The sequence below is a fragment of the Microcebus murinus genome, chromosome 12, assembly GCF_040939455.1.
Source record: "Microcebus murinus isolate Inina chromosome 12, M.murinus_Inina_mat1.0, whole genome shotgun sequence".
Lineage (NCBI taxonomy): Eukaryota > Metazoa > Chordata > Mammalia > Primates > Cheirogaleidae > Microcebus > Microcebus murinus.
Genome location: NC_134115.1, coordinates 56,894,192 through 56,909,445, shown reverse-complemented (window position 1 = coordinate 56,909,445; position 15,254 = coordinate 56,894,192). Strand labels below are relative to the sequence as shown.

General features: G+C 40.2%; 1 protein-coding gene across 1 annotated transcript in view; it reads left to right on the top strand.

Annotated features, from left to right (window-relative positions):
- SMU1 (SMU1 DNA replication regulator and spliceosomal factor) overlaps positions 1-10,379 on the top strand; it is a 28,716-nt gene extending 18,337 nt beyond the window's left edge. The window contains exons 8-12 of the mRNA XM_012770172.3: positions 36-163; positions 1,054-1,180; positions 4,222-4,389; positions 9,030-9,182; positions 9,849-10,379. Of these exons, the coding sequence (XP_012625626.1) occupies positions 36-163; positions 1,054-1,180; positions 4,222-4,389; positions 9,030-9,182; positions 9,849-9,947 (675 nt within the window). The 3' untranslated portion in view covers positions 9,948-10,379. The remainder of the gene's footprint in view (positions 1-35; positions 164-1,053; positions 1,181-4,221; positions 4,390-9,029; positions 9,183-9,848) is intronic.
- Positions 10,380-15,254: the final 4,875 nt, after the last annotated feature.

Below are 15,254 nucleotides of genomic sequence, written 5' to 3'. Positions count from 1 at the left end.
ACTCTATTTACAAATCTTTATTTTTTTAAATAAAGGTATGGAAGATTCAGAGTGGACAGTGTTTAAGGAGATTTGAGAGGGCACACAGTAAAGGTGTCACCTGTCTAAGCTTTTCTAAGGATAGCAGTCAGATCCTTAGTGCTTCTTTTGACCAGACAATTAGGTAAGTAAGAATCCCAAAACTGCCTTCACTTGAGTTTGATATAATGAGGTAGGTACTAGGGATTATTTATGCTTTTATCAGGAAGCGGAGAGCGATACAGAGAGCGAGGGTATTGAGACCTCATTTCCCCAAAGTATAGCTGATGTGGTGCTATTATTCTGTCCATTTGAGTCTTTACCCAGAAGAGGGAGTATGGTATGATTCATGTTTCCTTTTTTTTTTTTTTTATTTTTTATTTTTAGACACAGTCTCACTCTGCTGCCTTGGGTACAATGCAGTGGCATCATCATAGCTCACTGCAAACTCAAACTCAAGGGCTCAAGCAATCCCTCTGCCTCAGCCTCCTGTGTAGCTGAAACTACAGGCATGTGGCTACTATGCCTGGCTAATTTCTTATATTTTTAGTAGAGATGAAATCTTGCTCTTGCTCAAGAGCTGATCTTGAACTCCTGAGCTCAAGCCATCCTCCCACCTCAGCCTCTCAGAGTGCTAGGATTATAGGCATGGGCCATCATGCTCAGCCTAATTTATGTTTCTTAAATGTGGTCTTATGGACCACCTGTATCATAATCACCTTAGAGAGCCTGTTACAGATACAGATTCCTGGGACCCAGGTGAGACCCACTGATTCTGAATCTCTTGATAACTCGTTTTTAGAGGTTTGTCCTTGAACAGAAGCTTGTGTTATTCTTCCAGTCTTTGCAAAGTTTTTGTTTTGTTTCATTGTTTGACATAATGAAAATTATACTGCATACACAATCACATAGCCTTATTCACTTGATATTATAACATGATCTTCTATAATTTATCTAAAATGCATTCAGTACTTGATCCTAAGCATAATATATCAAATATTAATTGTTCTTTTCATTTGTTTTTCTTCATGGTAGAATTCATGGTTTGAAATCTGGGAAAACCCTGAAGGAATTTCGTGGCCATTCCTCATTTGTTAATGAAGCAACATTTACACAAGATGGACATTATATTATTAGTGCATCCTCTGATGGCACTGTAAAGGTTAAGTATTTGCTACCAGTTTATTTTGGTGTGTCTGTTCCATCTTTAACCTTGAGGAGTTTTCAGTGGTAATAATGACAATGACAATGGTGGAATAAACCTCTTTACTAGCTATTTTAGCCAAAGTGAGGTGAGTCTTAGACAACAATAATATTCTGTGGGTAATTCACCTCAGGACCCCAAATGCAAACAAGTTTATCATGTGAGTCCTAAATTTAAGTCATCCCCCTTTTACAGATACGCACAGTGGTTAAATCTATCTTGCTGTAGGTATGGTCTACCTCCTAACAGTCAATTCACAAGGGGCTGAGTGGCCAAATAAATAGATCTCTTTTTTGAGCATCATTCCACCCCTGGTCTCCAAATTTAGGACCTTCCTAACGGCATTTTTATAGAAGATTAGGAGAGGTATGGAGTAAACTAAGCCTTCTCTTAGATACTGATTTACTAAGCTCTCAGCTAAAAGTAATTATTCTTCAGTGCCTTAAAAGATTTAATTATTTGAAGAGAGGGCTTCATTTCCTAGAAAAGAAATGAAAAACCCAAATAGAAAATTTTTAGAGGTCTTTGAGACACTCCATTTATGTTCTGGATTTGCTACTTTTAAATTGCCTTATATAATTGAGTGCTTTGTGGCAGAAGATCTGGACATTTTAATATAAACATTTTTTAACACAAAGATCCAGATATTTTAGACATACATTTAGGTATCTAAAACTCAGACCACCCTCTGAAATTGCTTGTTCTTGCTTGAGAATTGAACCAGAAACCTGAAGACAGGAGATGTACGTTCCCTCAGGATGGGTGGGGAAACAACAGAGCTCTTAGTACTTTATTTTTAAATTTCATTAAAAAAATATATTTTTTTGTAGAGATAGGGTCTCACTCTATCACCTAGGCTGAAATGCAATAGTGTGATCGTAGCTCACTGCAACCTTGAACTCTTTTTTTTTTGTTTGTTTTTTGAGACAGAGTCTCACTCTGTTGCCTGGGCTACAATGCCATGGCATCAGCCTATTCACAGCAACCTCAAACTCCTGGGCTCAAGCAATCCTCCTGCCTCAGCCTCCCAAATAGCTGGGACTACAGGCATGTGCTACCATGTCCAGCTAATTTTTTCTATGTATTTTTAGTGGGCCAATTAATTTCTTTTCTGTTTTTAGTAGAGACGGGATCTTGCCTTTGCTCAGGCTGGTTTCAAACTCCTGACCTAGAGTGATCCACCTGCCTCAGCCTCCCAGGGTGCTAGGATTACAGGCGTGAGCCACCTCGCCTGGTCCAACCTCGAATTCTTGGACTCAAGGGATCCTCCTGCCTAGCATCCTGAGTATTTGAGACTACAGGCACATACCACTGCACCCAACTATTTTTTTTTTCTTTTGAGACAGAGTCTCACTCTGTTGCCTGGGCTAAAGTGCCATGGCATCAGCCTAGCTCACAGCAACCTCAAACTCCTGGGCTCCAGCAATCCTTCTGCCTCAGCCTCCCGAGTAGCTGGGACTACAGGCATATGCCACTGTGCCTGGCTAATATTTTCTATTTTTAGTTGTTTGGCTAATTTCCTTCTATTTATAATAGAGACGGGATCTCACTCTTCCTCAGGGGGTCTCGAACTCCTGAGCATAGGCAATCCTCTCGCCTCAGCCTCCCAGAGTTCTAGGGTTATAGGCATGAGCCACCACGCCCAGCCCCAACTAATTTTTTTTTTTTTTTTTTTTTTTTTTTGAGACAGAGTCTCGCTTTGTTGCCCAGGCTAGAATGAGTGCCGTGGCGTCAGCCTAGCTCACAGCAACCTCAAACTCCTGGACTCAAGTGATTCTACTGCCTCAGCCTCCCGAGTAGCTGGGATTACAGGCATGCGCCACCATGCCTGGCTAATTTTTTCTATATATATTAGTTGGCCAATTAATTTCTTCCTATTTATAGTAGAGACGGGGTCTTGCTCTTGCTCAGGCTGGTTTCGAACTCCTGACCTCGAGCAATCCGCCCACCTCAGCCTCCCAGAATGCTAGGATTACAGGCATGAACCACCGCGCCCGGCCAAATTTTTTAAAAGTTATTTTTTGTAGAGACAGGGTCTTACTGTTTTGCCCAGGGTGGTCTCCAACTCCTGGCCTCAAAAGATCCTCCCACCTCGACTTCTCAAAGTGTTGGGATTACAGGTGTGAGCCACTGTGCCTGGTCTTTCTTAGTACTCTAGTCATGGGATATACCCTCTTTGTGCTATGCATATGGTACTCACAACTTGTAAATACCATTGGGAGTTGATTGTCTTACCAAATGTGGCTTTGCGAGGCCAAGGCAGGAGAATTGCTTGAGGTCAGAAGTTTGACACCAGCTTGGGCAACATAGTGAGACCTCATCTCAAGAAAAAAAAGCCCCATTTGGTTTTAATGTCCAGACAAGGGTAGCTTTATGGTTGTTGATGATAGTAGCAGTGTTGACACCATAACTAATTTTAGAAAGGTACCTCTGTTAGCTAAGCAAAACTGTATAAGATCACAGATTTTAAAAGGTTTTATTTGGTTTATGACTTTTGTTTATGCCAATTAATCAACAAATAGATGATGAACAATTACTATATACCATTGGTCCTCTATATCTGGAATTTGGATTCAACCAACTGTGGATTGAAAATATTCAGGAAAAAAAAAAATTCCACAAAGTTCCAAAAAACAAAACTTGAATTTGGCCTGTGCTGAGTTCTACATTGAATCCACATGAATCTGGAGATGATTTAAAGTATGTAGGAGGATGTGTGTAGGTTATATGCAAATACTCTACACCATTTTATATCAAGGACTTGAGCATCTCGGATTTTGGTATCCAATGATGGTCCTGGAATTAATTCCTCACGGATGCCAAGGGACAACTGTATATGACAATGCTGCATATTTGATTGGACCTAAAATCAAATAAGAAGCTTTTTTTTTGAGTCAGTTTTATTCTTTTTTAGTAACCTGATTTTTAATTTTTTAAACCTTAAAACTAGAAATTCTTATACCCCAAAAATGTTTATGCCTTAAATTTTTGTCTGGTAGATCTGGAATATGAAGACCACAGAATGCTCAAATACCTTTAAATCCCTGGGCAGCACCGCAGGAACAGACATTACTGTCAACAGTGTGATTCTGCTTCCTAAAAACCCAGAGCACTTTGTAGTGTGCAACAGATCAAACACAGTTGTCATCATGAACATGCAGGGCCAGGTGAGTGCTCAAAAAATACCTTTGCATGGTACCTGTGGGCCATTGCCAAATTAGCATGTCCTGGTCCTGGCCTTCCCAGTAACCAAATATGGTTTCACCATTCTGTAAACCATATAAGCCGTGTTTTCAGACATTTTTATGGCTCTCCAAATATCTCTTTGTTGTTTCAAAAGTGATCTCCTTTCCCTGGCGTGTTTGTATATTCTCTTTCTTTTTTGTCCTTTGGATAAATGAAGCTCTGACCTATCTTTAAATCTCCTTCAAAACCTCACTGAAGATTTTAAGATAACAATTTCTGTCTGAGTTGAGGAGATATGATGTAGTGTAGGTTACCATCTTGAGATATCTCCTAACTACCACATGGTCTGAAGTGGAACACTAATAGAGAGGCAGTGTCCTCATGTTGTATATTTTTAATCAGGACACCTGCAAGGTTCCCAAGGAATCTCACTTTTGTGGACTTTGAGGTAGCACTAGGGTATTCAGAACATGAAGTTTGAGGCCTCAGGCTTCCTCCCTGTGTGTTGTGGTGCTACTGGAATATTGGCCTGGCCACTTGGGGATTCTGCTGAGCATGGAGAAGACCCAGGGTCTAGTGTGTAGTACTCTCTGTCTATTATCCTCTGAGTCCTATAACTGAAGTAGTAGTTCAGAACCCATGGCTGAGATGGGTGGTCTCCAGTTGATCTGTTGGGCCACTGCATAATAGCTACAGCTGCCCAATGCATCTGCTTAGCACACTTCATAGTTCTCTGCTTGACTTTTTAAAGACTTTATTTTGAAAAAAATAATTTTAGATTCACATAGAAGTTACAAAAACAGTACAGAGAGTTCCTGTGTACCCTTCTCCCAGCTTTCTCTAATGATAACATCTTACATAACCATAGCATAATTATCAAAACTAGGAAATTGACGTCAGTACAATTATTGACTCAATTTCAAGTCTTATTTGGAGTTTATCAGCTTCTATTCTTTTGAGGCAGGTATGCAATAGTTCTATGAAGTTTCATTATATGTATAGATTCATATAACCACCACCACATTTAGGATTTAGAACTGTTTCATCACCCCCAAAGAAACTCATGCTACGTCTTTATAGTCATACCCAGCCTATAGCCCTAACCCCTGGCAACCACTGATCAATTTTCCATTGTTAGAATTTTGTCATTTTTTAAAAAATAGACTTATAGACTTATTTTTTATTTTTAAATTTTTAGTACCAATCAAGAAGCAGAACTGAGGACTTTATTTTTTAGACCAGTTTTAGATTCACAGCAAAATTGAGCAGAAAAGTACAGTTTTCCCATATACTTGCTGACCCCACATACGTATAGCCTCTCCATTATCAACATACCCCACCAGAGTGGTACATTTGCTATAATTGATGAAGTTAACATTGGCACATCATTATCACACAAAGGCCATAGTTTACGTTAGGGTTCATTCTTGGCATTGTACATTCTATGGGTTTGGACAAATGTATATTGGCATGTGTCTATCATTATAGTATCATACAGAGTAATTTCACTGCCCACAAAATCCTCTGTGCTCTGTCTCTTCAACCCACCCTCCCCCCTAACTTCTGGCAACCACCAATCTTTTTATTGTCTCTATAGTTTTGCCTTTGCCAGAAAATCATATAGTTGTAATTCTACATTATGTAGCCTTTTCAGATTGACTTCTTTTACTTAATAATTTACATTTAAGCTTTCTCTATTTTTTTCATGGCTTGATAGCTCATATCTTTTTAGTGCTAAATAATATTTCATTGTCTGGCTATACCACAGTCATTTTTCCATTCACCTTTGAAGGCTGCCTCCAAGTTTTGACAATTATGAATAAAGCTGCTATAAACATCCATGTGCAGGTTTTTGTGTGAACATGTTTTCAGCTCTTTTGGATAAACATCAAGTAGTGTGATTGCTTGTTCATATGGCAAAGTATGTTTAGTCTTGTAAGAAACCGTCAAACTCTGTTTCAAAGTGGCTGTATCATTTTGTAGTCCCACTGGCAAAAAATGAGAGTTCCTGTTGCTTTACATCCTCACCAGCATTGGGTGTGGCCAGTGTTCTGGTTTTTGGTCATTTTAATAGGTGTGGGCTGGGCGCGGTGGCTCACGCCTGTAATCCTAGCTCTCTGGGAGGCTGAGGCGGGTGGATTGCTCGAGGTCGGGAGTTCGAAACCAGCCTGAGCAAGAGCGAGACCCCGTCTCTACTATAAATAGAAAGAAACTAATTGGCCAACTAATATACATAGAAAAAATTAGCCAGGCATGGTGGCGCATGCCTGTAGTCCCAGCTACTTGGGAGGCTGAGACAGAAGGATCGCTTGAGCCCAGGAGATTGAGGTTGCTGTGAGCTAGGCTTACGCCATGGCACTCACTCTAGCCTAGGCAACAAAGCGAGACTCTGTCTCAAAAAAAAAAAAAAATAGGTGTGTAATGGTATCTTAAGAGTTCTTTGTATATTTTGGATAATAATTCTTTATCCAGTATGTTTTTGCAGATATTTTCTCACAGTCTGTGCTTGTCTTTTTTATTTTCTTGATAGTACTCTTATACACCAGAAATTTTTAATTTTAATGAAGTCCAGCTTATCAATGCTTTCTTTCATGGACTGTGCCTTTAGAGTTGTGTCTAAAATGTCATCACCAAACCCAAGATTATCTAGATTTTCTCCTTTATTATCTTCTAAGAGTTCTATATATAAAAAAATTTTTTTGAGACAGAGTCTCGCTTTGTTACCCAGGCTAGTGTAAGTGCCGTGGCGTCAGCCTAGCTCACAGCAACCTCAAACTCCTGGGCTCAAGCAGTCCTCCTGCCTCAGCCTCCCGAGTAGCTGGGACTACAGGCATGTACCACCATGCCTGGCTAATTTTTTCTATATATATTAGCTGGCCAATTAATTTCTTTATAGTAGAGACGGGGGTCTCGCTCTTGCTTAGGCTGGTTTCGAACTCCTGACCTCGAGCAAAGCAGTCCGCCTACCTCCGCCTCCCAGAGTGCTAGGATTACAGGCGTGAGCCACTTCACCCGGCCTAAAATTTTTGAATTTTACATTTATGTCTGTGATCAATTTCAGGTTAAATTTGGGAAGAGTGTACGATCTTAGGTTTTTTGTGTGCTTAGATTCAATTTTTTTGCATGTAGATGTTCAGTTGTTCTGATACCATTTATTGAAAAGATTATCTTTTCTCCATTATATTACTTCTGCTCCTTTGTCAAAGATCAGTTGACTATGTTTATATGAGTGTATTTCTGGGCTCTCTATTCTATTCCATTGATCTATTTGTCTATTTTTTTGCCAGTACCATATTATCTTGGTTACTGTAGCTTTATAGTAAGTCTTCAAGTTAGGTATTTTCAGTCTTTCCAACTTTGTCCTTTTCCTTCAATACTGAGTTGGCTATTCTGGGTCTTTTGCCTCTCTATGTAAACTTAGAATCAGTTTGTCATTATCTACAAAATAATTTACCGGGATTTTGATTGGGATTGCACGAACTCTATAGATCAAGTTGAGAAGAACTGACATCTTGATCATATTGAGTTTTCTATACATGAACAAGGAATATCTCTCTGTTTCATTAGTTCTTTGATATTTTTAATCAGAGTTTTATAGTTTTCTCATATAAATTTTGTACATATTTTGTTAGGTTTATACCTAAAGTATTTTCATGGGGGGAATGCTAATATAAATGGTATTATGTTTTTAATTTCAAGTTAAAATTAATTCAATGCCCTAACCCCTGGCAATCACTGACCTGATTTCCATTATTACAGTTTTGCCATTTTGAATATGGTATATAAATGGAATCATATAGTGTGTAACCTTTTAGCCTTTTGAGATTGGTTTCTCTCAGCTTGATTGTTGGTGATTTTTTTTTTTTTTTTTTTTGAGACACAGTCTCGCTTTGTTGCCCAGGCTAGAGTGAGTGCCATGGTGTCAGCCTCGCTCACAGCAACCTCAATCTCCTGGGCTCAAGCAATCCTACTGCCTCAGCCTCCCGAGTAGCTGGGATTACAGGCATGCGCCACCATGCCCAGCTAATTTTTTCTATATATATTAGTTGGCCAATTAATTTCTTTCTATTTATAGTAGAGACAGGGTCTCGCTCTTGCTCAGGCTGATTTCGAACTCCTGACCTCGAGCAATCCGCCCGCCTCGGCCTCCCAGAGTGCTAGGATTACAGGCGTGAGCCACCGCGCCCGGCCGATTGTTGGTGATTTTAATGTTATATAAAATAGAACAGGCAAACTCTTAGAGATAGTTTCATCCAAAATGGGGAAAGCATCTTACTCTGTTACAAAGAGAAAACTGCAGAGCATGCATCCAGGAAGCATTGAGAGAGAACTTAGTGGTATATTGAGTTAGAAAATTTGTGTGGTAATGAATTTGCTTCAGGGTAATATGGCTCTTTAGACAGGATTGGCGATTTGAAATTTTTGTCTGCCACTTTAGATAGCTTATTTATTTAATTTTTACCAGGCAAGAGGATTTAGCACAAGACGAACAGAATTGAAGATCTAATTATAAACGACAGTAAACCAAAGTGCAAAATAACAATGTAAAAATGTCAGAACATGGTTGAGCTGTTGCTAATACAGGTGTCTTGTTTTTGTCTTGGGGTATGGTATAATCTAGATTGTCAGAAGCTTCAGCTCTGGTAAAAGAGAAGGTGGAGACTTTGTATGCTGCGCCCTCTCTCCTCGTGGTGAATGGATCTACTGTGTGGGAGAAGACTTTGTGCTCTATTGTTTCAGCACAGTCACTGGCAAGCTGGAGAGAACTTTGACAGTGAGTATCACTGAATAAGATCCTGCAAAGAAATACAGTAATGCTTGTGTCTTTCTGACTTCTGAAGTACATACATTTTATAGACTAACTGCTATCAATGTGAACCTCACTGTAAAAAACATAATGCAGGCATTTTATCACTAAATAAAATTAAAGGTTCATAAGTAATTATATAAATTGAGCTCTTTAGGCCAGCTGTCAGGGAAGGTCATCCTTCACCCCTCAGCTTCAGGTTGGTATTATGGCTACACATAAAGCAGAGAAGAATGGGAGCTAGATTAGCCAGATCCTCCTCCCAAGGGTGGTAGAGTGACATTTTGGTACTTTTCTCCTTGTTTTGAAGGCATATTATTTGTACATTATCCTATCAAATTGATTAAGATGTTTTGAAAACATTCAGCTCTGTGTTATTAGAGTCAGCACAAGGAGTAATTGTAATGCTAGCTGCTGTGACAATGCCCAAATCTCAGTGGCTTAACGTAGAAAGTTTATTTCTTATGTCACAATGTTAGGTGAGTTGGATAACCCTTCTTCATCTTTCTGCAGTACCATTTGGAATATGTGACCTCCCAAGATCTCTCCTTCCCTCCCACCCAGCTCTGGAAGCCTCTTCTGAGTGATGTGGTGTAGACCTGTATACCTAACCCTGTTCTTTACCTATTCCAGGTTCACGAGAAGGATGTGATTGGTATTGCACATCACCCTCACCAGAACCTGATTGCTACCTACAGTGAAGATGGACTCCTAAAGCTCTGGAAACCCTAATTCAACTTTTCTTTTTTAAACTAGCTTGAAAGCATGTACTTAAATGAAGATATATTCATGTGATGCTTTTTTTTTTTTTTTAGGCCAGCTTTTCTAAGCAAACAAATTGTCTGAATTAGCCACAAGAATAATTTTGTGAAAATTTATGTTTAAGTAGCAGTTACCCTTTTTTTATATATATTTTAAAGGTGTTAGTTTATCTGCTTCTAACTGAGGCAGTCACTTAATGTTTTCATTAATCTTCTACCTGGAGAGGGAAATACTGATATTTCCAGAAAAAAGTTGTATTCCTTTGACTATTTGAGGTGCTGATTAAAATGTGCCTCCTTTAGTAAAACTTGTACATAAGGAACTATCCCATATTCAGTAGCTGTGTTCTGATCCATTCTTTTTTTTTTTTAAAGATGTTAATAAACTTTATACCTTTCTGGAGACTTTATTTAACTATAAATAAGTACTCATCTAGTTAACATATTTACTTAGTATCAAGTGAGGGTGGGGAGTTAACATTATTATCCCTGAATCTCAAGTCCAGCATGAAGTGAATTCCTGGGAAAGTAGGATAGACTGACATATAAAAAGACCAGGTGATACATAGGATCTCATTTCACTGCCCTCACCCTTCCACTCATTCTGAGCAGTGCCTTTTCACATGTTCAGGCCAACTCCAGGGAATATTGTCTCCATCTTCTGAGGAGAAGTCAAAGTTTTGCTATCTCCTTTTTGCAGGATTTGGTATTAAAAATGCACTGTTGTTCTGAAGAAAAATTAGAAAAGGATCTAAGATTTAGAAGCCTCTTTTGCAATGTACATCATTCATTACCAGTTAGGTAAAGCAAAAAATTTAAAAGCCAGGAAAGCCCTTGAAAATATTTTTCACATGGGTGTCTCTTTCATATTTCAACTGAAGATATATGGAGTACCTATGATGATGTATGAAGGTACTGTTCTAGGCACTCAAGAAAGTGAATTCAGCCAGGCACAGTGGCTCACGCCTATAATCATAGCACTCTAGGAGGCCAAGGTGGGTGGATTGCTCAAGGTCAGGAGTTCGAAATCAGCCTGAGCAAGAGTGAGACTTTGTCTTTACCAAAAAATAGAAAGAAATTAATTGGCCAACTAAAAATACATAGAAAAAATTAGCCAGGCATGGTGGTGCATGCCTGTAGTGCCAGCCACTCTGGAGCCTGAGGCAGTAGGATTGCTTGAGCCCAGGAGATTGAGGTTGCTGTGAGCTAGGCTGACGCCACGGCATTCACTCTAGCCAGGGCAAGAGAGTAAGACTCTGTCTCAAACCCCCCCCCCCAAAACAAAACTTCACCAAGGTTTGGGTATCAGGGTACATCTGGTTATAGATGATAGAGGCATAATCACTAATCCTGGCGAACATTATCTTATGTACAGGAAGGCGCAAGAGGGAGGGTCAGTGCACTTATCTTTTCTAAAAACAGTTATCCAGGTGAGACTTGGGAACCTGTGCTCTATCCTGCTTTTCGACTCCAGGGCATTCTTCCACAGGGCTGCGCTTAGTCACTGAGGGGCTTTGTGAAATTCTGCTGGCAAACAGAACGGTCTTTCTCCAACGTCCTTCATTTCGTACAAATCTGAAAGCCCAGTGTTTTTGTTTCAAAATGATAACATGCTCTTCACATCACTCGGCGCCTAGCCTGTCTCCTTAAGCCCTGAGCGACCACCGCTCCAGCAGCGAAAGCGGGAGGTGGGGCGGGCTGCGCACGCGCAGGGCTGAAGGCCTAGCCCTGGGCTGCGGCGAGTCCCACGTGGGTCCTGCGCGGGGAAAGAGGGGGGGACTGCGCACCTGCCGCAGCCAACTTTCAGGGGCTGGAGACATTTGGTGGCTCCACTAATCTGTTTTTCACTTTACGAAATTGGCAGCCAGAGCTTGTGTTATGGGCTAGTAGCTGCAGCCAAGTGAACCGGGGAATCTGATGCTGGGAATCTGCGCACTTCCTTCTGAAAACAGGCGTGTGGAGCCAGGCTCCTAGGAAGTGCTCTGCTGCGGCCCACCACAGTTAACTGATATGCTCCTTTATCACTTAAAACCCAAACTACGGTGGCATTAAATTCCATGACTATAAGGGCATTTGTCCTAGCCCCTACTCGTTAAATTAGTGACTGGAAAACATTGAGCGACCTGACGAAGATACTTTAGGGCAACGTCTTTTTGTTTTGTTTTGTTTTGTTTTTAACAACAAATGAATGACGTAAATCTCAGGTACAATTTAGTATTCATCAGTTTTATTTTTCAACTTGTATTATTACTATCACTAATAAATAGCAGCTGTTGAGCCCTTATTTTTCAGAATAGCGTAATGAGCCTCTGATTGCTACAAATACACATGGAGAAACAGGTTTACAGGCGTTAAGCACCTTAGTCACACAATTTGCATGGAGCTTGCATTGAAAAATTAGTTCCAAAACTCGATTTCTTCTCTCCTGCCTGTCTTTTCAATCTTGCTGTGTAAGTTTCTCATCAGTCTTTACGTTTGAGGAGAGAAAAAGGACCGTGGATTTTTTTTTCTCCACATTCTGTCAAAATATTTAAGCAGGCCACCGATAGTGAGATGAGTAGAAAGAGCACTGTACCACATCCAAGGAGGGCAAAGAAAAAAGAGCACTGAATAACAAGAACCTGGATTTCAGTCTTTGCTAGTATTTCTTTTTGCTTGGGCTAGAACAGTGGTTCTTAAAAGTGTCACCTGGTATCTTGTTTGAAAGGCAAATTCTAAGGTCCTACCCCATATCTACAGAATCAGGTGGGGGGGGGCACAGCAAGGATGCTCAAATTTGAGAGCAAGGAGACTAAAGAATGCTTTCCTCATAATATAAAGAAGGTATTTTAGGCCAGGGTGTGGTGGCTCACACCTGTAAACGCAGTGCCTATTTAGGCCAAAGCAGGCGGGTCCCTTGAGCCCAGGAGTTGGAGGCTGCAGTTAATTATGATGGTTCCACAGCCCTCCAGCCTGGGCAACAGAGGGAGACTCTGTCTCTGAAAATAATAATAGTGTTCTAATTCTTGCTGAGATGATCAAATTTAAAAGGTAAAGGTACAAGACAAGCTCTTGAAGTAACATTTTTGTATCACAGCAGCTTGCTTGGCATTTTCATTGTGCTTTTTACAGCTTTATTTCCCACTATTTCAAGAGAAGAAATTGATATGAAGTATATGTTCAAGTTGGGAAGTTCCTTAGTCTGAGCTTAAAACTTGCACTAGCATGGGCTGGCTGCTATCATTTGACCTTCCACAGCAATTCTAATGGAGGTATCACTCTGTCCCAGGGGGTTAATATATCTATGTCTTGTCTGAAGATAGTTGTCTCACTTGACTGTTCAGTTAGATTGAACTTCTTGTTCTACTGCTTACTCCCCCTTGTCACTACTGCACTTGTCAAAAAAAAAAAAAAAGTATGTGTATAAATACACACACGCACCTATGTATATGTCTCTGTTGGTGGTTTTCAACCATAGCTGCATAGGCTATACCCAGCCCAATTACACCAGGTAATTCCAATTGTAGCCAAGGTTCAGAACCAGTACTGTCAGCAGAAAAAACTTGTGAAGCTAATTTCGTGAAGTACATGGGATGTAATGGAACTCTACTCCTATTGCCTACAAGTGTGATGGGCAGAAGCATCAGAGAAAGTGATGAGTTATGCTGGGGCCAGGAACTGCACTTGTGTGGAACCTGTATTCCTGTGAATGAGGACCTTGGCCAATTTTTAAGAGGCTTTGTTTTTTCAGACCACTCTGCAGAATATAACCATATGACTTTTTTCTGTTAGTGTCCTTAGGATTTTTTATTGTGGTAAAAAAAAATGTAACAAAATTTCCTGTTTTAACAATGTGTACACTTTAGTGACATTATTTATAATGTTGTGCAACCATCATGACTATTTCCAAAACTTCATCACCCCAACAGAAACTTTTTTGAGACAGTCTCACTCTGTTGCCCTGGCTAGAATGCCATAGCATCAGCCTCGCTCACAGCAACCTCAAACTCCTGGACTCATGGGATCCTCCTGCCTCAGCCTCCCAAGTGGCTGGGACTACAGGCATGCGCCACCATGCCCGGCTAGTTTTTTCTGTATATATTAGTTGGCCAATTAATTTCTTTCTATTTATAGTAGAGACGGAGTCTCGCTCTTGCTCAGGCTGGTCTCGAACTCCTGACCTCGAGCAATCCGCCCGCCTCGGCCTCCCAGGGTGCTAGGATTACAGGCGTGAGCCACCGTGCCCGGCCTGCTAATTTTTTTCTATATAGATTTAGTAGAGATGGGAGTCTCGCTCTTGCTTGGGCTGGTCTGGAACTCCTGACCTTGAGCAATCCTCCCACCTCGGCCTCCCAGAGTGCTAGGATTATAGGCATGAGACACTGCACCTGGCCCCCAAACAGAAACCTTATAAACATGAATTAACTTCCCTTTCCACCTCCCCCCTGGCTCCACTGCTTTGATATCCTCTAACACTTTCTGCCTCAATGAATTTTCCTAGATCCTATATCCATGGTTGGTTCCAGGACCTTCCTTGGATACCAAAATCTGAGGATGCTCAAACCCTTCATATAGGGGTTATCTGTAAAAATTTTTGAATGTCCTTTAAAAAACATTCTTAAATGCATTATAATGTACGTACATTGTAGAAATTTTTAGAATTAGTAAATAAACCCAGTGAAAATTAAAATCTGTCACAAGCATTATCTTGAACACTTTTGATCAATTATACTTTTTGGAACATCTGCTTCACATTCACAAAACATTGGGGTAGCTGTCTGGCACAAACTAAAACAATCCAGTGATAACAGAAGAGGAAGAAATTGTCAACTATGAATGCCACTGTGACAAGAAATACAAGGCTTGGGAACAATTTCTTACACCAATTTTAGTTTCTCCTTTTTAAAACTCAAGTGTTCTCTCTCTGAGGCAAACTTAAGATACAGCCCACTTGCAAGCTTGGAAATGTTTAAGCTTCTTGACTGCAGCAGAACCAGACAGACTATATAGGTAAAAAGTCCTCTTGTATTATTACTGCAATGTTTGCAAAGTTTTCTAAGCCCCCTTTCCTTGGCTCATTACCCAGTCTTCCACCTTTACTCCCCACCCTGGTTAATATTAAACATTTAACTATAGTTCAATAGTACTTCTTTGTATTACTTGTTTTAACTAGTTAAAATGAGACCCCCATAATACGCTGAAATAAAAAAAACCCCAAAAACCAAAACTAGTTAAAATGAGAAGCTATGTATCTTAATTAGGTGAAAGGGCCAATTCTTTGATTGTCTGGGGGGTGTGA